The sequence below is a fragment of the Corvus cornix genome, chromosome 8 (genome assembly GCF_000738735.6).
Source record: "Corvus cornix cornix isolate S_Up_H32 chromosome 8, ASM73873v5, whole genome shotgun sequence".
Lineage (NCBI taxonomy): Eukaryota > Metazoa > Chordata > Aves > Passeriformes > Corvidae > Corvus > Corvus cornix.
The window spans coordinates 11,069,731-11,092,444 of record NC_046338.1 but is presented as its reverse complement, the minus strand read 5'-3'; the positions used below and the strand labels follow the sequence as shown (position 1 = coordinate 11,092,444).

Below are 22,714 nucleotides of genomic sequence, written 5' to 3'. Positions count from 1 at the left end.
TGTGGTATACAGCAGATTTGCAGGGGGAGGCTCTGCAGAGTCTGATTTGCTTTGTCTCCCCAGGAGGCCTAAGGAGGACCATGTCAGAGACCAAGGGCCTGGCTCTGCCCAGTGCAGGGCCTGGCAGGAGCTGTCCTCCACCCTTGCACTTCACCTCTGCACCTTCACCAAGCTCTGGAGAGCCAGTGACACCCACAAGCAAGCTGGGGCGCCGCAGCTTCTGGGACATGCTGGTAATGTTGCTGCAGGAACAGGGCTTGTAAGGTCCTCATGCTGTGTCAGGCCAGGAGGAATGGACAGTAGGGATCTAGCTGGGGGTGGGAGGCCAGGCTGGCAGCAGGGGCTTTGAGATCATGGCACTGACTGGGCTGTGTATGTGCATACTATTAACTTACCCCTTTCTCCCCTAGAGCAAAGCAGAGTCCTCAGAGCTGGGCAGCCCCAAGACTACTGATGACATTGTGCTGGAGAGGCCAGAAGAGGCTCGCACGAGGCGGCGGCACAAGACTGAGAATGTTAAGCAGCACCTGAGCCAGGATCGGGCCACAGCCACAGCTGAACTGGAACAGGCACAGAGGCAAGCACAGCCTGCAGGCTGGACAGCCAGGACGTTGTTCCCCCCTATCTGTTGTACATTGCTCTGCATCCTGACAGCCTCTGGACCACATTTCTTTTTCTTGTACTTTCTCCCTTACACAGACAGTTTAGGAAAGCTGCCTTGCACACACAAAGCCTCAGCCCTTATTGCTGGAGCGTTGCTGGGAGTACATCTGTTTCTCCCTGCCAGAGATCCCTTCTCTGCACTGTGGGGCCGTGTGCAACACCTGACACTCATGGCTACTGACTAAGAGTGACCCAGCTCAAGGATTGTATCAACCCGAAAAGGAGGCTCCCAGGGCTCTGCTCTGGAGCTGTGAGGGGACTGTTGCACTTTTCTACGTTCACTACAGATGACTGATCTAGTGTAACTGTGCTTCCCTTCCCTCTCCTCAGGCGCCGAGCCTGCCAGCTGGAAGAAGGAGATGTAGGTACCATGCACCCACTCTTCAATCAAACCTGCCAGCAGTGGATGGCATTCATGAACCAGCTGGGTACGTGTTTTCAGGTCTTAGCTCTTCCAGATGGGCTGGGAGTGGGCTTTTTTACCCAGAACTCTCAGGACACGTCCTCTTACAGCACCATCCATCTTTATTTCCTTGCCGGTCCTAGTTGCACACCCTGTCTCTCCCCAAACTTCACCAGAGTCACATTTGTCTCAGGGGCAGCATCAGCATTAGAAAGCTGTGGCAGGAGGCCTGGCATGGGCCTGTGCATCAGAACAAACCTGCTAAGGCCCATGGTTATGTCTGCCATGCTCCAAGTCCAGGACTTGCCAAACTTGCCTGCAGCTGCTTTGGAGAGACCTGTACTCCAACAACCAGCTCCCAGAAGTAGCAGGGACGGAGGATCTGAGCCTCCACAACATGCTCTGGGACTGTGAAGTTGCATGGGAGACCCTCACTCTTGCAGGCAGGGAGGGAGAGGAGGAGCACCCTTCATATCCAGGGATTTGGGTTTGTATGGCTGCCACATTGCTGCTTTCTGGTTACCTTTGACTTTGGTGTTTGTGCAGCCTCTCACATTCCTGCTGGCAAAGTCGAGCTCTCCTCTTCCTCTGATGAGGAGTAAGCCAGGGAACGAGGAATAAGTGGGGGAATAAAGCACCGTGCTCAGAGCATACAGGGAGTTTGGTCCAGGTGCCATTTCAGGCCAGAGCCTGAAACCAGGGATTGTTTCAGGCTTCTTCTTCTCCTTCATATAAGGCTCTTGTTCTCCAGCTCTGCCTGCCTCAGGCCCTTAGCCCTCTCCACTGCTCATGTGGGCAGGATGTGGCTCTGGTGCAGCTCGGCACCTTGTCCTACAGTACATCTTCCATGCAGGGTGCCCGTCGGTGCAGCAGTGCTCCTTGGAGATGGTTTCTCGTTTCCTCCTGTCCTCTATCCTAGTGGAAGTGGTGAACCTGGTCACTGCCCTGGCAAGTGACACCACTGTCAAAGTGTTTGAGCAGATCTGGTGAGTTACGTGATTCACAGGTGGCCGTTTGGCACCAGCAGGTGTTGATCAGCTGTATTTCTACTGCCACAGCTCTACTTGTCAGCCACCCTTGGGGCCTTTCTTTGCAGCTACCATCGGGGCACTGCCTTCTTGCCCTATAAGTCTGGCCAGAGTGTCAGCCCTCGCCCTGGAGTCATCAGACACTTCATCCTGCTGGGACGCAACTTCCAGCAGTGGCGTTGCAGCACAGAACAGGGTGAGTGCCTGGCCATGGTACCCAGGACTGTGCTGGGGTCTCTTGTGGGGGGACAATCAATGAACAGGTTCCCCTCCTTACTGGGACAGACTGCTTTTGCCCAGAGGTGGGCAGTGGGTTGTCTGGTTTTGCCTTCTGAGACCTTACTCTCATATGTGTTTGTAACAACTTATTTCAAGATGAGCTGAGCAGTACTGTGGCAAAACATCCTGTCATGCCACCTTAATGGCATGATGGGGCGTAAGAGCGGGATGAACCAGTACTGAGGGTCATAACTGTGACTTCTTCCAGCTCACAAAGGGCTCCAGCGCTTTGAGGCCATGGAATTCAGCTCAGCAGAGAGAGGTTCTGATCCCAGCCTTGTGGGTCGAGACCTGGTGCCCCGGCAAAGGTTCCTCTTCCTGGAGATCATTGACAAAAAGGTAGTAATGGTGCCTGTGTGATGTTGCCTACTCAAAAACTGTTCCTGGATGATCCAGGTCTAGAAAGAGGAGAGGAAGAGTGCCTCTGCAGGCAACCAGCCTTCCACAGGGAAGAGTCCTCCAAAGCAGCTGTGCAGGATGTCTCTGCTTGTGTCACAAGTATAGCTGCGGGTTCCCTGCAGCACTCTAGGGAATGCCAGGGCCAGCAGCCCTCGCTGTCTCTGTGTTCAGCTGTCCTGCTGTGGGCTGTAATTGCCCTTTCCCTGCTCACAGCAAGGCCCAGGCTGGGCTCTTGTACTGCCAGTGGAAGTACAGCCACCACCACTGTTGTGGCTGTTAATAGGGGACTCGAATTGAGCTTTTACCATTCTCCCTGTTCCAGCCTTGTAATCCAAAACTGGCTGCAGCAAGTACCACCAGAACACCTGGGGTAGCCTGTGCCACCATGCAGGGTCTCTCTGAGAGTCCTTAAATCTTCCCCTCCTCTCTGTCCAGCTGACGCTCTATACTTACAACTGGTCCCCAGACCTGGGCGCCAACCTGAACTGCTCCCTGACTCGCCTGCTGCAGTGGCAGAATGCCCGGTCACACATCGTGCACTGCCTGATCAGCCAAAAGTTGGGACTCTTCCACCACCACTGCTTCATGGACACACCATGGCATGAGGACAGCAAGCAGGTAGGGCACCATGCCAGGCAGGGCAGTCTTTTCTTCATCAGGAAGGGCCTTGGCAGTCTGGGGGTCTGAGGAAGCTTGCAGGTACCTTTTGTGTGCTGATTGGCAGGGCATCCCGAGACATTCACATGTCCAACTTAACCATTCCCAGCCAGACTGTTGCCCTACTCTTGGAGACAGAGGTGGAAGGGGAAGCCAGGTCCTCCTGCTGGTAGCACTTACTGGTGACTGAATTATTTAGGGTGAAGGAGGCTGAGGAATGGGCTTCCCACTGCACATTAGAGCCATGCTGGGCCCAGGCCTGCTCTTCTTGGGACTGGTAGTGGAGAAGACTAACACGGATCTCAGCAGATGGCCAGAACTGGATTTGCTCTGTGGGTTCTTGCTCCAAGGCTGGCAGTAAGGAGGCTTTCATGGCTGTATCTGTTTGCTTAGGAGCCAAATCCTTTCCTGAACTCCACTTTGGAGGTGGATGCACTGATCCGGAGCCCGTGTCCCCCACCCAGCAAGGAGCAAGGCCGGCTGAGCAGCTCTGCCCGCAGCCTCCCGTCCCTGCACTTCCATCCTGACGTGGTGCCCTTTGATGAAGCTCTGCGGGATGTTACCACCATCAGGCGCATACCCCATGGGCCTGACTCGGGACCTTTTGACCCCGTGGCTCGGCATGGGGCCCAGTTTCTGGAAATCAAGAGCATGGAGAGGAAAGGTAAAGCAAAGGGGCTGATATCGTGGGAGCCTGCCTAATAATCTCACTTCTGGAAAAGGAGAGCAGAGCAGAACGAGAGTTTTGACAGGGGACAGTTCTCTGCAGGAATGGGTGATGGCCTGTTCAGGGTGGGAGTAAAGGAGAGTAGCAATACTTGGGGCTGTGGCTTGATGCTCTTGTGACTGCTCTCTTTCCTCTAGAACTGGAGAAACAGATGAAGATTGAAAACCTCTTTGTCACCTGGCAGCAGAGATCAGCTCAGTCCAACATGCCTATCAGTGTGAGTGCAGCCTGGGCAGGATGTGGGCTGGGCCTTCTTACAGCACACTAGGAGCAGCAGCAAAGGGGAGCACTAAAGCACTGAGCTTTAGTGTATGTTGGGTGTATGTTGGGGATGGTGCTAGGCAGTGGAGCACTGCTCTCTGCTTGAACTTTTGGGATTGTAGGGCTCTGAACCACACTTGGGCATGGGGCCTCACTACCCAGCACTGGAAAGGCTGTAAAGCAGGGGATTCCCCCAGTTAGGTTCATTTGAGCAGCATTGCAGTGTCATGGACGACTTGCTCCCAGCCTCGGTGAGGGGTGTGTGCTGTAACCATGCCCCTCTCATGTCGTGCAGCTGGCAGACCTGGAGACTCTGAAGCAGTCCTCACGCCTGGTTCACTACTGTGCCACCCCCTTGCTCTTTGACCCGGCCTTCCGGCAGCAAATCCAGACTGACCAGCTGGGCAAGGTAGAGGGGAAGGTGAGTGTCAGCAAGCACCAGGAGGTGCTCATTGGTGACTGAATTATTTAGGGGGAAGAAGGCTGAGGAATGGGCTTCCCACTGCACATTAGAGCCATGCTGAGCCCAGGCCTGCTCTTCTTGGGACTGGTAGTATGAGTAGTCTTTTTCCAAGACAGAGCTGCTCTAGCCTCACTCCTACAATACAGGATAAATTTGAACCCTGTAAGATGGAGACTGAGAAAATCCTTGGGTCCTCAGAGCCGTTCTCCTGCAGCCACACTATCCCTGGAGAAAACTGATTTCCTTTTCTACCCAGGGAATTCATGGCTGAGTCTGGAGAAGCCATCAAGGGCACTGTGTGGTACTGATCTTTTAAGGAAGCAAAACTTCCCTTATGCATTCGGCAGCCAGACCTGGTAAACCTTTCTTGGACCAAACAAATAGCTGAAACAATTGAAAGCAAACCAGCTGAATCCTGAGCAGGTTGCAACCTGACAGACTGTAACCAGTGCAGATCCCATACTGGCTGTTCACAGTCTGTATGTGTGTCGGAAGGGAAGAATAGGCTGTTGTAATTTATCAAAATGTCAAAAGGACTTTGACAGAGTCTTTAAGCAGAGGTTGCTACAGAAATTGAACACTCACAAGTGAAAGGGAAAGTATCATCACAGAATGAAAACTTCACTTTGTTTTTGGAACAGAGCAAAATGGAAATTGGTTATTGGATTTGAAGAGCCTCGCAGCAGGGGTTTCAAGGTGGTGTATTGGGTTCAGTATCTCCAGGTCTTTTATTGGGACCTATGAGCTGCCAGGCTTTGCAGTGCTGGAGGGCTGTTCAGATAGGTCAGAACAGAAAAAGACTGCAAGGAACTCAGGAGATAGCTGAGTAGCTTGTGAAATGAGCGCTATTGTGAGAGCTGGGATCTGGTTCCCAGTAAAACAGCACAATGTGGAGAGAAATTTGAACCCTTTTGTATTGTACACTCACTGCAGAGCCTGTACAGAGCAGACATCTCAGTGGTTTCTTCAATTTGGGAACAGCTGGGTACAGCAGACACTGGTTAGAATACACCAGAAAGGGGTGTTAGTATAATGGGAAATATTCTAATACATTTCTAAAATGCTACTGTATTAATGTCTTCATCTGACCAGTAAGTGTGAGACCAAACATTTGTGGCAAAGGCACTGAACTGGAGAGACTTGGAGGTCAAAGAGTAGCTGGAGCGATGCCAGGTAAAGAGACATCTCTTGTGGTTGGTGGAACAGATAGGCAGAAAGCCAGATAGAAACACGTAACAGAGCCGCAGGCTTAAAGTAGAGAGATCAAAAAATGAAACCGTAGTCTCTCTCAGCACAAAGAAAAGGAGTTTTCAGGACATCAAAAGGAGAACTGAAAGTGTTTAGAAGGAAACACTGTTCCTTTTCAGTGCTACTGAACTGCTAGGAAATCCTGAGAAGTCAGCACGATTCATAAGGGGGTTGGACTCTTACCGTGGCAATAGGAGTTGAAGCTCTGAGCTTTGCATGAACCAGTTTGTGAGTCCCTAACATTTTGTGGAAGCTGTTCTGGGGGGCAGATGTGAATTCTGGCACAGGCTATTTCCTGCAGGTTGTTGCAGTACTGTTAGGTCAGAGCATGGCTGGGTAGATCTTGGATCTGGGATTTTGGCACATGCACTAGGACAGTACCTGGAGAACCAGATGTTAGTGCTCTCTGGCAGAGAGAGATCTACCTTTTGCTCAAGCAGGGCACCTGGTGTCCTCAGCTGGGGCCAGTCACAGCAGTTTTCCTTAGCAACTTTCTCTTGCAGAAGCGCCACCGCTCCAATGACTCTACAGCTTCAGGGAGGGACCGCAGCCACAGCTGTGACTCAGCAGAAGCACTGCCCTGCAAGGTGAAGGAGGAGCCATGGCTGCAGGAGATGTGCAATGCCTTCCTGCAGCAGTACATCCAGTACCTGCAGAGCATGGGCTTCATCCTGGTCCAGGTGCGGCCACCCTCACCCACCACTCGCAGGTCAGTGATGTGCTGGGAGCCCTGGTGTTGGAGAAAAGCCACCATGCTGAGCTGTGCCCTGGTTTGACACAACAGGTCTTGGCTCCCTGCTCAAGGCTGTCTCTGCTCTCATTTCCAATAGCACAAGCCGGATCCGAGCTCTAGCAGCAATGGGAGTGGAGGGTAGAGGGTCCTTTTCCTACACAAAGCCAAAACCAGAGGGAAGTCCAAAGGTGAGCGCGTTTCTCTTACAAGGGTGGAACTGGGATGGAAGTCAGGCTGTGGAGTGGACCAGTTCTGGTTGGCTTTTGAAATGGTTTCAGGCAGAAAGGATGTGGGAGGGCAGAGAAAGCATCAAAAGCAGCCTGTCTAGACCAGCACCATCTTTGGGAGTTCGGGTATGATGAGATCTCTTTGCCCTCCTGCATGTCCTCCTACAGGCCTCAGAGCCACTTCCTGGCACTGGGTGGAACCAGGGCAAATACCAAAAGACTGGTAACAACTTGGAGGGGCTCAGAAGAGGAACAGGATGACCTAGAGCAAGGATAGCTGCTTTTGGGTGAGATTCTGGAGGATTACCTGTCAGAGAATCTTCAGCATCTACAGTTAAGGGCAACTCTAGGGCAGAAGGATCTTTAGCTAGAGTGAGATGAATGCAGAAGTTCAAGAGGTTAGAGAAGATAAGCCTAGAATGGCTCTACTGTGAGAGCAGGCTGAGGTTCCTCATGTATAAAGAAGTGGCAGCTAGGGAGGAACAAGTCAGAGCTGTACAAAATTGAAGCTAACCTGGAAAGGGATTGATCTTTTGCTGTCTTATTCAATACAACACCTAGAGACCATCAGATGAAAGTATTTGGAGCCAGTTTTGAAACTGAGGAGAGTGTTTCTTTGAGCAGCAGCTACCAGTGGTCATCATCAAAAGGTTTTGTGAACAATTAAGACCTTAAGTGAGTTTTGTGAACATGAGCTTACAAGACAAAATAAGTACCTGGAAGAGAATTCCATTGGAGTCTCCAGCTGAGCAGAAACCACCCATGGCTCATGGAATCACCCAGGGATGATGGGAGCAGGTAGCATTTACTCACCCTTTTCCAACACTTTATTGGCACCTGCCTTTGGCTGATGTTGGTGCAGGACTGTGAGTAAGACAACACCTTGCAGATAAAATGAGAAAGAGAGCAATCTGCTGAGCACATTAAGAGGGGGCAAATGTATAGCTCTGTATCAGGCAGGCACAATGGTCTGGGGACACCTCAGCAAGGAGTGAGGTTCCATGGACACTATCCTTCCTTGGCTCACAGTGTCCCACACTCTAGCAACACCATGTCCTGAGCAAGCAGGAGGTGAAGGGATCAGTGTGCCTGGTGTGTTCTCTCAAAGACTGTTAGGTTTGTTAGGATCCTTTTCACTGTCAGCTCTGCCATATCTCCTCTCTTCTCTCCAGTGAGATTGCTCAGTTGAGGAGGCCCCTCTATTTCCACCTCTGCCACAGAGCCTTGTGGCAGCTTCACACCCTTGTGCACCAGAGAGCCTCTTCAGCTTTGTCCTTCTCTTCCCAGAGCACAAGCCCTGCTGTTGCCACCTACCATCTACAGAGGGCTCTTCCAGGTGGGATTGTGCTCATGGAGTTGGCCTTCCAGGTAAGAAAGAACAAGAAACAAAGTATGATCTCTGGGGGTTCAGGGACAGTCTTCAGAGGTGACAAAAGGGAGTGACGAGGAGTGCAGCAGGGACATGTGATTCTTCATTTGTCCTGTTTCTTCCATGGCCCTGCAAGACTGGGATCAGCTGGAGATTATTCTGCAGGGCTCAGAGCAGTAAGAGTTGCCTGTAGGAAGGATAATAAAGGGCTCAGCAGCAGTTAGGATGCTCTGTTCTCAGCCACTTGTTGGCTGGTCTGGCTTGGTTCAGACAAGATGAGACAGAACATGGGGCAAGAATGTCTGGGCCCCAGCCCAGAGCGTGAAGCGTGGGGGCTGTGCTCCTTCCCTGGAGAGGCCCAAGGCTGTGCTGTGCTCTGCTCACGTGCTCTCTCCTCCAGGGCTGTTACTTCTGTGTGAAGCAGTACGCGCTGGAGTGCTCGCGGATCCCCATGGGCCAGTCTGTGAACTCTCAGGTAATGGCTTTGCAGGCACAGCTGGTGCTCCTCAGGGTCAGGGGATGCTTTGGGGGGAGGAGTGATCTCTGGAATGGAATGGGCAGTTCAGGTATAGCAAGTTCTGGAGAGCTCTGCTCCCTCCTCATGGAAAAGCCTTCTGCAGCCACGTGCCCTCCATGGCTCTGCTGGAGCAGAGCTGAAGTGCAGTAAAAGGGGGTGGGAGGTTTGGCAAGAGGATGACTCTCATCCTAGCTTGGGGAACAAGACAGAACAGACTGGGGAGGAATAGGAGCAATTCTGGCAAAGATGACTGCTCCAGAGAAAGTCAGTGCATGGCTCTCTGCTTCCCTTGGAACAAGAAGGTAGTGGAATGGGAACAGGCATCTGTGAACATGATTGGCTGCCCTTTGCCAGAGGAGATTACTTTCTGCACCAGAAAGGTTCCTTTATACCTCTGTGCCTTGCTCTACAACACTCTGGGGCTGCCTGCTCCCTTCTCCTTTGTAGGGTCAGGGTGTTTCCTGCTTGTTCCCAAGGGCACTGGGTGTCTGTGTAGAGGCTGGCCAGCCCCAGGCTGTCTGAGACAGGAGGCATGCATGACCATACTGTCCTTTCCAAGGTGCCTCTGTAGCACGGCTGCATCTTATATATGCCAAAAGTGTCTCTCCTAAGCTTAGAGCCTTCCAGGGCCTTGTCTACGGGTTTGCTGAGTCTTTCCTGGAAAGCTTGCACATGCACAGGGCAGTGGTATGAGGCTGCATCCTGCTCTGATGCTGGGACAGCTGCACTGGCTGTGCCATGCCTTGTCAGCAGGGCTTTGCAGGAGGGTGTGAGGTGCCTGGCAACATTCCTGCCTTGACTCCCTGTCCCTCCACAGCTTTCTATGCTCTTCACGGAGGAGTGTGACAAGGTGCGGGACCTCATGCACGTGCATTCGTTCAGCTATGACTTCCACCTGCGCATAGTCCACCAGTACCTGCTGGGCTCCCACATGACTCTCCGCCAAGGCTACCATCTCACCAGCTTCCTGGAGGATTTCATTGCCCATCACCCTGACATCCCCAAATTTGGCCGCAACCACGTTTTCCAAGGTCTGTAGGTCAATGTGTGATCAGTCTGGGGTTGATCACCAGCACGTAACTTGGCAAAATGTTTCCAAGTCCTTTACAAATAAACCTGACCTTTGGAGTATTCAGGGAGATGACAGGGTGAGGGTGATGGGAGGGGCTGAGCTCTGGGGGAAGTCCTTGTTGCCCTGTTGTGGAAGTGGCAGGTTGGTTGCTCTGTCTCCTGGAGTAGATGGGAGGACACTGCTCTGCCCAGGTAAGAGGCACAGAGTGTCTCCTGTGATAGCAATGTATTTTTCCACTAGGCACGCTGGCCCTGCCCACCAACATGATCACTGCACACCAGCTGTACAACTACATTGCTGACCATGCCAACACCTACCACATGAAACCCCTGCGCATGGCCCGACCGGCCACGGGCAGTGACAGCAAGAAGGGAACACCAGGCACAGAGCAGAATGAATATGCACTTGTCTCTATTTGGAACAGGTGAGTGCATCTGCTACAAGTTCCTGGAGCTGCTGGAGATTGGTGGCAACCTTCCAGTCCCTTGGGACACTGCCCCAAGGTGCCAGCAAAGCTGACAGCTCTACACAGTGGCAGACAGCAGTTCTGGCCAGTTCTTCTGAGATGGCCATCAGGGGTGGTGTGTATGTGTGCAGGTGCATTTGACATTACCTGTGGCACTTCTGAGGAGTCCCGCTGTGTGGAATTCCCCACGTCCAGTGGTTCTGTTGTGATCAGGAGCCCTGGGAGAACAAAGCGAGGTTTCCTTCATATTGATGTGCCTTTTTTTATCACAGCTCGGGCTCCTACAAGGACTCTGAAGGTCTGCGTCATCATGATGACTTTGACGTGTCCCTCCTGGTTTGTCACAGTGCAGCACCATTTGAGGAGCAGAGTGAGGCAGAGAGACGCATGCTCCGGTGAGCACTGGGTGCCAGTGACAGCAAAGCTGGGGAGGAGGGCTCTGGGAGGGACTGGTTCTGTCTGGAATAGCACAGGCAGAGTTGTTGGTGTCTAGGGAGGATCACTGTGAGAACTTGGGCAGAGAAGCACCCTTTCTGGCAGGGACAGAGGGGCCTGTGGTTCACTTGCAGTGCAGCTGAGAGGGGAGCAGCCCTTCCCCAGGTCACAAGTGTCTCCTTGCTCCCAGTTTGCGTTTCTACGTCATCATGACAAGCCAGCGGGAGCTCTTTCCACGGCTCACGGCCGACATGCGACGCTTCAAGAAGCTGCCACGCTTGCAGCGGGAAGTGCTGGAGCCTGTGGTGGGCCGGGCAGCCTGGGAGGCAGCGGAGCCAGAGCCGAGCCTGGGCCGGCAGCCGTCGGCAGAGCGGGAGCTGTGGCAGGACGTGGAGGACAGCAGCGAGTTCTATGTGGGGGGCACACAGGTCAAACTGGGGCCAGGGCTCTTCTACACCTCGCCACTCTTCCCCTTGCTGGCCTCCGAGGTGGCCTCAGCCCAGAAGCAGCTCAGCAGCATGGTACAGCTGGCCAAGTGCCACTGCCGCAGGGACAACCTCTGGAAGCGCCTCTTCCTTCTGGAGCCTCTGGCTTCTGACAAGCTGAAGCTGGGCAAGCTCTCCCTGGTGGAGCTGGAGGAGCTGCTCGACGCCGTGCATGGGAAATCCATTGCAGATGTCGACCCCCAGCTGGTGAGCAGCAAGGATGGGGGCACAGTGCACAGCAGCTGCTGTTCTGCTCTGGGGATGAAGTGGGGAGCCAGGTGATGGGGCGTGCAATGCACATCTCTTCCTGCTTGGTGGGAAGGTAGAGGCAGGAACATAGTTCCTAGCTGGCAGGGGAAGGGGGAGACTGCACGGACCTGTCTGTAGAGAGTGAACAGCCCTCAGTCAGCATCCTCAGTGGGCTGTGAGGGTTGCATCTGATTTGGGGTCTGGAGGCTGCTGTGGCAATATGGCTGCTGGTGCCATGGCTAGAGGGAGGATGAAAATCAGGCCTTTTCTATGCCTGCAGGAATGCTTCCTCACCATGACAGTCTCCTGGTACCAGAGCCTCATCAAGGTGCTGTTGAGCCGCTTTCCCCAGAGCTGTCGGCACTTCCACAATGCTGAAACTGGCACCCAGTATCTGGTAAGACACAGCCCATTGCCCACCTGCAGCCTCTGTCCCCATGTCCCTGTCCTGGGTTCTGTACTGGCTCCTCTCTAACGTGCTCTGTGACTCTCCTGACAGGTCGTGCTCAACCAGAAGTTCACAGATTGCTTCGTTCTTGTGTTTCTCGATTCTCATTCAGGAAAAACAGTGAGTCCTTGGGAACAGAATAACAGCTATGTTGGCTCAGGCCAGGAATTTGTCTAGATTGATCTAGCAGTGGCCATGGGTAGGTGTGCGTGAGAACATGACCAGGTCAAGAAGCTTGTAATGCTTCTCTTAAATACTGTCCCAACATCTGAAAATCGGTAGCTTAGGCCCATCCTGAGCTACAAGTGGCCTTTGCATTTATTTAATAGCCCTCCACAGCTTTATTTCCTTTGGTTCATTTCTAGCATCCACAATTTCCTCTGACTTGCAGCTCCATGAGGCAGATGCAGTCTAGGTGAAGAACTTCCTTGGCTTAATTTTGAAGCTCTTACTGTTCTTTCCGTGTGATGCCCCTTTGTTCTTGTATTAGAAAACAGTGAGCACTTGATCCTCTTTTCCTTCACAGGATTGCTTTTGGATCATTTTCTCAGCTGTCTCTCTATCCAGGCTAAGCAGTCCTTCTGTATTCAGTCCAAAGTCAGATCACACTGGGTCTGGGTGGGAGGGGCTACCAGTACTGTGGGCTGCTCCTACCTGGGCAGAAAGGAAGGGGACCTGCACTGTCAGGGTCCCAGCAAACCTGCAAGGACCTTTCCCCTCACTGAACTTGATGGTAAAAATACTTTGCTTTCAGCTGTGCTCCCAGGCAGGGTACAGGATGGGTCACAGGGAATGCAGCTCCATGTGAGAGCAGGGGATCTACAGGAGGCTTCAGTCCACGATAAGGCTTCTGCAGACTGCAGAGTAACTGATACTGTATAAAATAAATCACACTCCATCTGAAAAGCAGGTAGCAGAGACAGAAGAGGTGGTGCTTGCTGGAAGGCTGCTCAGTGCCTCCTGCCACCTGATGGTCTTAGTGTCACCTTGTGGTCATTGATATGATATACCCAGCCCTCCATCCCCTCTCCCAGTGACTCCCATTTTGTAACAGAAATCCTTTGTTTTCATAACATTGTATTTTGTGCTTAGCATTCATCCCATTCTTGTGGTCTCTCAAAACTCTCTCAGGTTTTTTTGTTGGTTTTTTTTTTGCATTATCCCAATCCTCTTTTGAATTAGTGCCTCAAATTTTTTATCAGCACACTCATCTTTGTACCAGACTTGTTAAAGTACTAGGCAATGTGAGTCCCAAAGCCTGTCCTGAAGGAACTCTGTGACCTCTCTACAGCCTGCTATTTTCCCCTTTCAGCACTGCCATGTTCTCACCTTATAATTTTTAGCTAATTCCTATCTTTTCCGCTCACCTAAATTTCCCATGTGGCACCACATCAAATCCTTCCTGAATCTCAGATAAGATGTACCATGATTCCTTTGTCTAGAAATGTTACCTTATCAAAGAGAACTTTAGTGTTAGCACATCACTTTAGTAACACTGAGCTGTGTTTCCCTCATGGTTCTGTCTCTCCCAGCCTGCTCTGAAGCCTTGCATGCTGCTGGAGTTGGGTTCACAAATCACTTCCTTTCCCCTCTTAAACGATGGTGGTGCATTTGCTGTTTTGTAGTTACACAGCTCTTCTCATGGTTTTACCAGTTTGTTAGGGATCCTGGCTACTGGATGTGCTGCATTTCAGCTCTGGAGAACATCCCGTCCCTATGTCTTGCCTCCATGATGCTGATCTAAGTGCACTGAGTCACTGACATTTTTGTTCTGCTTCAGCTCCTGCAACCTCTGCCTGCTCCCTACTCCCCTCTGCCCTTGCCCTGCCTTGTCAGTACAGTCACAAATCGGAGTGGAGCAGGCAGCATTTATTTTTAGGATTGCAGTTATTACATTTAATCTCCTCCTCTTCCCCATTTGTTGCACTCCTACTCTTTGCCTTAGAAGAAGAAATTTCCCTCTAATTTCCCTGGAAGCTCCGATTACTGTGGAGGCAGTAGGATCCCCTCCTCCCCTGTGGCTGCTGCCAGGACTGGTGTAACTGCAGATGCATGAGAGCTGGGACAGAGTGGGCAAGTCTTTGCATCAAACTTCCACCAGAAAAATTGGGAGGAGGCTCAAACATGCTCTGTCACAGGAGGAGGCACTAGTTTTGTGCCATTGGCATTTTTGGGACTTCTCCCAGTATTTTCCTAACACTGCCAAAGAAATGTCCACACACCTGGGCTAGGGACTGCACAGTGCTTGTCTGCATCCTGTCTCCTGACCCTCTCCTCCCTCTTGGCAGAGCCTCACCGTGGTTTTCCGGGAGCCGTTCCCAGTGCAGCCCCAGAACAGCGAGAGTCCTCTGCCACAGCTCGTGTCCACATACCATCACCTGGAGTCAGTTATCAACACCGCCTGCTTCAACCTGTGGACGGGCCTGCTCTAGCACTGGCACCCACATCCTGGAGCAATGATTCCGACCTCGGCACAGCCATGCCATTGGTGACCATGGGGAAGAACAGGTCTCTGGGGGGACCTGTGCGTGGGCACTGCAGGCAGCACTGCCAGTGGCACACATGGCTACTGACTTGAGGAGCCAGGGGATGTGCACCTCATTGCTGGCTGGCTGGTATGGCCCTCGTGTGCTGTTTTCAGTGGGTTTGATATGAATGGCCTTGAAGCAAACAGCAAGGGCAGGAACTTGGCTGCTGCAACAGCCTGGCTGAAACAGAGCAACTCTCAGGGACATGGCTTTGGCATCCATAGGTGAGTTCTGCCTGCTGGGAAGGCACTGAGGAGCACACGTGGCACCATCTTCTGCCCAGGGCAGCACTGCACAGTGCTCTGGCTTTAGGAGGAAAGACTCCTGACCACAGGGCTCCTGGCAGTGAGGAAAACTGCTACTGGCCTTTTGCTTTCCTCAGGAGAGCACAAATGGGACAGGAAGGGTGAACTGGATCACAGAAGGTTTTATGGAGGTGTACATTTGAGCCATTGGTGTATCTGTGAAATAAACTGAACCAGATCCTTGCTCAGTCACTGTAGGCTGTGGAAAGCTGCCTGTAGAGGATGCAGAGTGGCCCTGACTATGGGGCTGGCTGGGTTTGCTTTGGAATCTGACACTTGCTCTGGAGCAGGAGCAGCAGGGCAGTCAGCCTTGAGTGTCCATGGGCAGGCAGCCCCCACCCAGCCTGTTACCTTGGATCGGACAGCCTGGGAGAGGATGGCTTGCCTTACTTGCAGCCCTGCTACAGAGTCAGTGCTGGGTACTGGCAACACCGTTAAGAACTTCAGTACCTGGAAGTCCAGAGCATTCTTCCCACAACTTCAGGCACCAGCTGGAATGCTCCCCTTATTAGGGGAGACTGGAAACCTCTCCCTGGACACCCTTGCAGCCTGGAAAGTAAAGTTCTCTTGTGTGCCTGAGCCATCCCTAAATCTAACATGCTGCAGGTGGTACTTGTGTAGATGAGGGTCCAACAGCTTGGACTGGCCCAGTAGAGCCTGGGGAAGGGAAATATGAGATAGATGCTCCTAACCTCGCTCTAGGAATCATCCCACCCACCACACTCCCATACTCCTAGAGAAGACACGTGCTCCTCTGTTAAGCCATTGCTTTGTCTTTTATTCTCATGGTTTTCTAGTTTCACTTGGCTGCCTTGTTGGTCACACCGTGCTGCAGCCCTCTGCTTTCCCAGTAGGATCGCAGCCAGCCCAGACCTTCCAGGGTGTCTCCTGCAGTGACAGACAAGGTCTCCTGCTGCAGCTGGAGAAGCTGGAGCAGCTTCTGTTCAGGACAGAGCTCTCATCCCCAGATAGGGACTGACACCCACTACCTGCGCCCCCCAGGACCTGCCTGTCTTTACACAGTACCCAGCCAGGTGGTCTGTGCTTGGAGCTGCCCATGGGGCTCAGACCTGCAGGCCCACTCACCCTTCGGAGCATACTCGCACCCCACGTAGCCAGTGTAGCCAAGGGACTCCAGGAGCTCGAAGAGGTAGGGGAAGTTCAACTCCCCAGGGCTATCGGGCTCGTGCCGCCCTGGTACCTGTGCAATCTGGATATGACCTAGGGAGAGAAGGGGGGAGAGGCCGTGCCCAAGGCAGCCCTGCCTGCAGCCTTCTTTGGCCATGAGACAAGGTGACCCAAGAGTAGCCCCACACCCCCAGCCAGCTACAGCAGAGCCTAGAGTAGGAGGGCCCCTGTCAAAGCAACTCCTGCCCAGTGGCTGCAGCGGAGCTGGCCAGGCGCAGGGCGTTACCGATGAGTGGGAAGTACGTCTCCAGGTTGCGTGACAAATTGCCATCCATGATCTGGCAGTGAAAGAGGTCCTGGGGGGGAGAGGAAAATGGAGGGTGCAGCTGTTCAGCAGTGAGCAGTTAAGGACAGCTGTGCTATGGTCCCTGTCCCCTGTCCCCAGGAGGGGATAACAAGCCCATGGCCACCAGAACTCCCCTGTGGACCTGTGCAGGTTTCCCTCATGGAGAGCTTCAATGCTGACTCACCAGTTGCAGCTTCAGGTTGGGCCGTCCCACTTTCTCCAGGATGGCAGCAGCTAAGGGGACAAGAAATGAGAGATCATTGCCCCCAGGGTCGAAGCTTTGCAGAGAAGCCCCAGGACCCCCCTTCATCAACTGTGCTCCCTCAGCATCTGCCTGCTGGTGAGGCAACCTCCTGCCTTTCAGACTTTGGAGATCCTTCTCCTCCTCTGAAGGAGGCTCTTGGTGTCTGGCTTACCATGGTGTGGGGTGTTCAGATAGTAGCGAGGGTCAGTGACGCGGTTGTTAATAGGCTCCAACAGTCCAATCATGTCTTCCTGTAACACAGTAATGTCACCCTGTGGAGCATCCTGTCATCTCTGCAGCAGGAATTGTAACTTCCCCATGCCAGGCTGGTGGGGTATTCTCCATCTTGGGTATCCCAAGAGCTGCACACTCAAAGCAGGGCCCATTCCCCACTTACCTGGGCCAGGAGGTCAGCAGTATATCGGAGATTCTCAATGAAGGTGGCTTCCATCTCACCTGCCACTGCAGCCCGCTCTGTGCCCAGGGGAACCCGCCCAGCCATCACATGAATCCTACAGGCACAGAGAGACAGTCACAGGCAGCAATTGCAAGCGGCTACCCTGATCTAATACTCCTTCCTCTGCTGATGGCAAAAGGGGCGAGGCTGGGGGAGCAGACAGAGAAGGGGGTAAGAGGAGCTATCTCCCCTGCAGGAGGCACAACAGCAGCCAGCGAGCTGCCAGACAGGACACAAATATGCACCATCTCAATACAGAGAGCGATGACTTTGAACCTTTTGCCTGACAAATCACAGACCTTGCCTCTTTCCTCTTTTGCCAACTGCCTTCAACTTTCACCCTGAGGCTGGAGCTTTCTTGGGGTCTCACTCCTTGGGGGCCCCAACCCAGCATGCTGGGCAACCGGCATGCTGCTTCTGCCAGGGCCTGCCCTATGCATGGTGTCACTGCTTGCTGGCTGTGAGCAGGGAAGGGACAGTGCCCCGTGCTGGACTGCCCGGCCATGAAGGGCTCAAGGGCCAGGCCATCTTCAGCCACCATTGCAGGAAGGTGTTAAGGAGAAACAAAAACTTTTTCAATCTGCCTTTACCAGTGTGCAAGCGGCGCTGGGCAGCCTCTCGCCTGCCTGGCCCATGCCCTCCACAGGGCTTTGGACTGAGTTTCAACGGGAAAGAATGGTGCAAAGTAAGTGGAATAAAAGGGCCCTCTTGGTTTTCTGAAGGGAGCTGTGCCAGGCTAATTGCATCTTTTACGGTGTCTCTGCTGTGCTGGAGTCAGCGTGGCCTCAATAAAGCAACTGTTGTGGTGTCCTGGGGGAAACGACTGGTGCAATTGGGGAGGAAAAAGGGAGGATTATCCTGGGGACTGTTGTGTGGAGGTGGGAACAAGAGCCTCCACTGCCAAGGGCAGGGTCAGGCTCATGCCTGGCAGCTCTGGGTCCACTCCCAGCGAGCACGCTGAGACCGCGGCCCCGCACAGCGGGGTCTGCCCCGAGCTGGCTCCGGCCCGACGCAGCCGAGCAGGAGATGCTGCCCGGGAGAGGCTCCGTGACCCAGCGTGGGGAGGCACCGCGGGGCAAAGGGCGAGCTCCAATCGGGCGCAGCGCTGGAGCTGGAGGGCAGCAGAGGAAGCCCCCCGGCGGCCGCGGGGCCGGGAGCGAGGCCGGAGCGGGGGTCCCACCTCGCACCTACCTGCGGCAGCCCACCGCCCTGGCGTAGTGCACGGCCGCCTCCAGGGCCTGCCGGAAGGCTGCCTGCCGCCCGGGCACGGCCGCCAGCCCCAGCTCGCCCGCCTCCTGGTCCCCTGGGAGAGAACGGCGGGGTCAGCGGAGGGCCCTCGCTACCCCACGCACGGGGAGAGCAGCGGGACGCGGCCGTACCGGGGGGGGTGTTGAGGAGCGCGATCCGCACCCCCGCCCGCTCCGCCGCGGCCCGCAGCTCTAGGGCCGGGCAGGCCGCCGGCCAAGCCGCCTCCACCGCTCCGAACCCGGCGGCTGCCGCCGCTTCCAGTCGCGCCGGCAGCCCCGGGAGCTCCTGGAAGAGCCACGAGAGGTTCGCGGAGAAGCGCAGCGCCATGGCAGGCGGGGCGGGACGGGGGCGGTGCTCCCGCGGCCACTCCGGGCAGCGCGTCCCGTGTGGGCGGCCCCGCCCGTCCGCTGGGCGCAGCGAGCTCCCATCGGCGGGGACGGTGCTGGACTCAGTCCCGCGGCCGTGCGGCGCGCTGAGGGCTCCGGGACGTGCCCGCGGCCCTGGGTGAGCGGCCCCACGCCGCGCCCTGGCGGGCAGAGGCGGCCCCGCGCTGCCGGTGACACGCGTGGGGTTCCCGGCTTCGCCAGAGGGTCTGCGGGACAGGAGCGTGCTGGGGGCGCGTGGCACCGCGCGGCTGGAATCCGCTCTGGGAAAGGGGATTTTGCCAGGTGTTGGCCAGACACACGCAAAGCGCCCTCTTAATTGGTTTCCTGGGGAGCTTGTCTCTGACAGCGTCTCATTATGCGAGAAACCCTCTCTCCTTTTGTCCCATGCTCTGCATATTTTACCATAAAATGTTCATCTCCACTTCTGCGGAGCTGTGGCTTGGGCGTGCAGGAGTCTGACCCCGGCGGTGCCCGTAGCTCCCAGTCCCCATCCCCCGTGCTCTGTGTGTCCCCAGGCGCACTCCCAGGCTGCAGGTGGGGTGCGTGTCCTGTCCGGCCCATGCCCAGGGGCTGTGCCGTGCCTGGCAGAACGGCTACCATGAGCCGTGGACATTTTGCAGCCTCTTGTGCTCAGCTTGTTCTTGGGGGCTCCTACTCCGTGCTGGGGGAGTCCTGCGTGGTCCGACTCCTCTGTGGCTGCTGTAGTAGCCCTCTGCAGCCCCAGGCAACTGTTAAGCCCCAGGAATTCACTGTCCTTTGAGAGCCCAGCCTGGACAGAGGCCAGCCACAGCAACAGGTTTTTGGTGGAAGGTCAGGGCAGTGCCGGCCAAAGGGATAACAGTGGTGAAGCTAGCCACTATGGAGTCTCAACTCAATTAAAGCTATTGATAATCAATTAGAACGGGCTTGACTCAACTTCTCAGTAATAATCCAAACTGTCAATTGCAGGGAGTGGCATCCATGTCCTCAGCACACATGTCCCCAGGACACAGACTGCTCCCTGCCTGCAGCTGCCATGCCAGGGGAGCGCTGTACCTTACACGTCCTGTGGCCTCACTCTGTGGTGCACAGGGGTTGTCCTCCTCTTCACTCTTTCCTAGGAGGTGCCTGAGTGCAGGGGGGTGGATGGCAGAGCTGCACAGTCATTGGAATCCCCAGAACGAGAGGTGGCTCCTGCCTGGCCTAGGGCTGCAGCCTCACTGGGTCCTTACACCTCAAAAAGGCATCACTGAGGCCATGCATTGCCCCGGCCCCAGCCATCCTGGTTGCATCTCTAGCTGGAGCCTGGGCCCCTGACAGGGTCAAAGCCCAGGAGTCAGTGTGTGGGAGCAGGAAAGCTTTGCTGGGTCGGGATATCAGTGAATAAACACAGAACTGAGCCCCAGCATGTGGGTAATCTGGGCAGCTGGATGGGAATGCACAGAGCCCTCATGTAAACCTGCCCTGCAATGGCAGGCGAAGCTGAGGGCTCTGTGCTGAAGCATTAATAGCGTCTTTATGTCTCTGGTAATATATTGCATTGATTTTCTCATGTTATAACTGCGGTTCCTGCATTGCAGGCCGGTGTTTTGTCACTTTACCTTGACAGGACGCAGAGGATTTACTCCCTGCCGTGGCACATGCAGCTCTGGAGCCGTGTCTCACACTGGTGCTGGGGCCTGTGCTCGGCACCCTCTGTGTGAGGAGACAGCACAATGAGCATGGGGTGAGTTGGACCCCTGTGTCCCCGAGGAAGATGAGGAGGGGGCCGAACAGGGTGCTGGAGAGGGAGGGCAGCTCTGTACTGAGCATCTCTGCAGCTGCCCAGGAGTTTTATTAGCCTGAAGGAAACGTAGCTCCTGCACATTTTATTGTCGAGCTGACATTTCGTCGCAGACCCAGCTCTGGCCTCTGTGATGGCTGGGATGGGGAGGTGGCAGTGCCTTGGGGTGCCCCGCGGTGCCAACAGCAGCAGCCAAGCCAGCCCCCCACCCTGAGCCCACTGAAGTGGGGACACCAGTCCTCCCAGTACCCCATAAATCTCTCATCTCATTGTGCTGCAGGGAAGGTTTTATTTTTCTCCTTTATGAAACATGTTTTAATTTAAATTGAGATTTCTGTATTTTAACTGCTTGTCCCAGACTCTCAGGTGGCTCAGCTGGGGGCCATGAGGGATGAGGTGCTGTGGGCTGGGGTGGCTGGATGGCACCATCCCACTGACGTTTGTTACCTCTGTCCCTCCTGGGCACCCCCAGACCTGTCCCACTCCCCCTGCACCCTGTGGCTGTGCAAGGGAATCCAGGGCTCAGGCTAGGAGGGGGTATCCCAGGCATCCTTTCCCCCCAAGCTTCCTTCTCTCCTCTAAAGCACCCCAATAATTTGCAGCCATGTTTGGATTTTGGCTTTTACAGTGAGTAAATTCTAGCCTCTTTATGTGTGGAAAAAGGCTGGGAAAAATAATCCACATGTGACCCAGCATCTTGCGGAGACAGCTGCAGGAGCTTTGCTTGTATTAAATCTCATGATTTTTCACCAGTCTTCTTTAAACCTATGCCCCCAGGGTGCAAAGGAGCCAAGAGATGAAAAGCCTCTCCACAGGATCCAGCACCAACCCAGCCCCGTCTCCCCACCCATGTCCCCAGGCCCAGTGTATCCCCACAATGGCTGTGCCCTGAGCCCCGTCAGCCCCAGCCCCTGCCAGGGTGTCCCTCCCAGCTGCCCGGTGCTGGGGCAGGTTTTGCTGAGTGATGTGACCTGGCTGGCTGCATGCGTATGCCCTCCTCCTTAGCACACCTGAATTTCTTGGACCTGCTTTTTTCCGTGGCCACGGGCACCAGTGGGACTCAAGGACCTGGCACCGAAGGGAGGCGGCAGCCCCGGTGCCTGCTGGGGACTCCTTGGTGGGATTGTCACTCTGTCAAGTCCTCCTCTGCTTACCCTGGTCAGTGCATACTGTACAGAGTTAATTTGTTAATTAGTGTCTTTCTGCTGCTGAGCCACCTGTTTTCTGCCGTTGAAGTCTGCTGTGCCCTTCAGCCACCTTTGCTGCTCACTCAGTTTCTACCTCCTAATATGAAGAAGCTGCCTTGGCTGCTAATGATGGCGTGCAGCAGTACTGTGCCATAGCTGGGGCTTGCCCTGGTCCTGTGGGGTCCTCCCCTCCTGGACCCCCTTTCACCTCCTCCTCCTCTTCCTCTTCTTCATCTTTGCCTTCTTCTTTTATTTCTTTTTCCTCCTCTGCTCCTTCCCCTCCATCCCTCCACCCCCTCCATATCTCCTCTCTTCCCCTGTCCCCCTATTCCCTCTGTACTTCTGTCCCCTCCATTTTTCTGGTTGCAGGCACTGCACAGCACATGGGAGATGCAGGGTAAGTTGGCAGTCCCTCCCAAAGCTGTGACAAAGATTCCTGCAGGATGCCTTAATGAGCACATTGTCCAGCTCAGGCCTCACTTTCTTGCAGCCTCCAAAAACACATGGATATAAAAAAATCTATATACCAAGTTATGGGAAACAAAAGCCCAACATTTGCCAACTTACGGCTATTCTTCGTCAAGAAGGATTGAACTGGGTACAAATACGATAAAATCCCAGCAGAGCCAAGTTAAGGACTGAGCACCCCTGCATCCCTGCAGCTCCCAGCAGGGGTGGGCTCTCCATCAGCTGGCCAGGATTTTCTTGCTATTCCAAGATTTCACAGGAAATTAATGAGGAGGCCAAATTCTACTCCAGCTCTTGGAGGAGGCCAGGGCGGGCGGTGCCTGGGCCCGCTGAGCTGGCAGATGTTGTTTAACATTCCCGGCAGTAATTAATAGATGGTTTCATCACTCTTGTACAATTCAAGCATGTCGTCCTGCTTCTCTCCAAATACAGAGAAGAAATATTTGTTAAACGTGGCTGGTGTTTTTGCCTCATCATTAGTGCTCGAGCAGCTCCAGCCGCTCCAGGATTTATCACTGTGCCAAAA

The 22,714-nt window shown here is 54.3% G+C and overlaps 2 protein-coding genes across 8 annotated transcripts in view; one reads left to right on the top strand and one right to left on the bottom strand.

Moving 5' to 3' along the window:
- Nucleotides 1-15,159, top strand: part of SZT2 (SZT2 subunit of KICSTOR complex) — a 54,637-nt gene extending 39,478 nt beyond the window's left edge. For 4 of the 7 annotated variants that reach the window (XM_039556478.1, XM_039556473.1, XM_039556474.1 and 1 more), the window contains exons 52-72: nucleotides 64-233; nucleotides 411-577; nucleotides 994-1,091; nucleotides 1,920-2,052; nucleotides 2,163-2,290; nucleotides 2,582-2,712; nucleotides 3,208-3,390; nucleotides 3,823-4,093; nucleotides 4,294-4,373; nucleotides 4,713-4,838; nucleotides 6,632-6,837; nucleotides 6,959-7,049; nucleotides 8,376-8,456; nucleotides 8,858-8,932; nucleotides 9,792-10,005; nucleotides 10,287-10,470; nucleotides 10,785-10,907; nucleotides 11,138-11,639; nucleotides 11,962-12,078; nucleotides 12,181-12,249; nucleotides 14,418-15,159. In XM_039556478.1, the coding sequence (XP_039412412.1) occupies nucleotides 64-233; nucleotides 411-577; nucleotides 994-1,091; nucleotides 1,920-2,052; nucleotides 2,163-2,290; nucleotides 2,582-2,712; nucleotides 3,208-3,390; nucleotides 3,823-4,093; nucleotides 4,294-4,373; nucleotides 4,713-4,838; nucleotides 6,632-6,837; nucleotides 6,959-7,049; nucleotides 8,376-8,456; nucleotides 8,858-8,932; nucleotides 9,792-10,005; nucleotides 10,287-10,470; nucleotides 10,785-10,907; nucleotides 11,138-11,639; nucleotides 11,962-12,078; nucleotides 12,181-12,249; nucleotides 14,418-14,561 (3,293 nt within the window). In that variant the 3' untranslated portion in view covers nucleotides 14,562-15,159. Of the gene's footprint in view, nucleotides 1-63; nucleotides 234-410; nucleotides 578-993; nucleotides 1,092-1,919; nucleotides 2,053-2,162; nucleotides 2,291-2,581; nucleotides 2,713-3,207; nucleotides 3,391-3,822; nucleotides 4,094-4,293; nucleotides 4,374-4,712; nucleotides 4,839-6,631; nucleotides 6,838-6,958; nucleotides 7,050-7,256; nucleotides 8,457-8,857; nucleotides 8,933-9,791; nucleotides 10,006-10,286; nucleotides 10,471-10,784; nucleotides 10,908-11,137; nucleotides 11,640-11,961; nucleotides 12,079-12,180; nucleotides 12,250-14,417 lie in introns of those variants that run through there. The other 3 variants (XM_039556476.1, XM_039556477.1, XM_039556475.1) reach the window with 3 other exon arrangements.
- Nucleotides 15,160-15,715: 556 nt separating this feature from the next.
- On the bottom strand, nucleotides 15,716-18,744 carry HYI (hydroxypyruvate isomerase (putative)). The gene is made up of 8 exons (XM_039556480.1): nucleotides 18,517-18,744; nucleotides 18,329-18,440; nucleotides 17,078-17,192; nucleotides 16,853-16,931; nucleotides 16,621-16,670; nucleotides 16,377-16,446; nucleotides 16,049-16,183; nucleotides 15,716-15,850 (listed from the first exon to the last, which is right to left on the bottom strand). The coding sequence occupies exons 1-8, from the start codon at nucleotides 18,710-18,712 to the stop codon at nucleotides 15,762-15,764; spliced, it is 846 nt and encodes a 281-aa protein (XP_039412414.1). The 5' UTR covers nucleotides 18,713-18,744; the 3' UTR covers nucleotides 15,716-15,761.
- Between the last annotated feature and the right edge of the window lie 3,970 nt (nucleotides 18,745-22,714).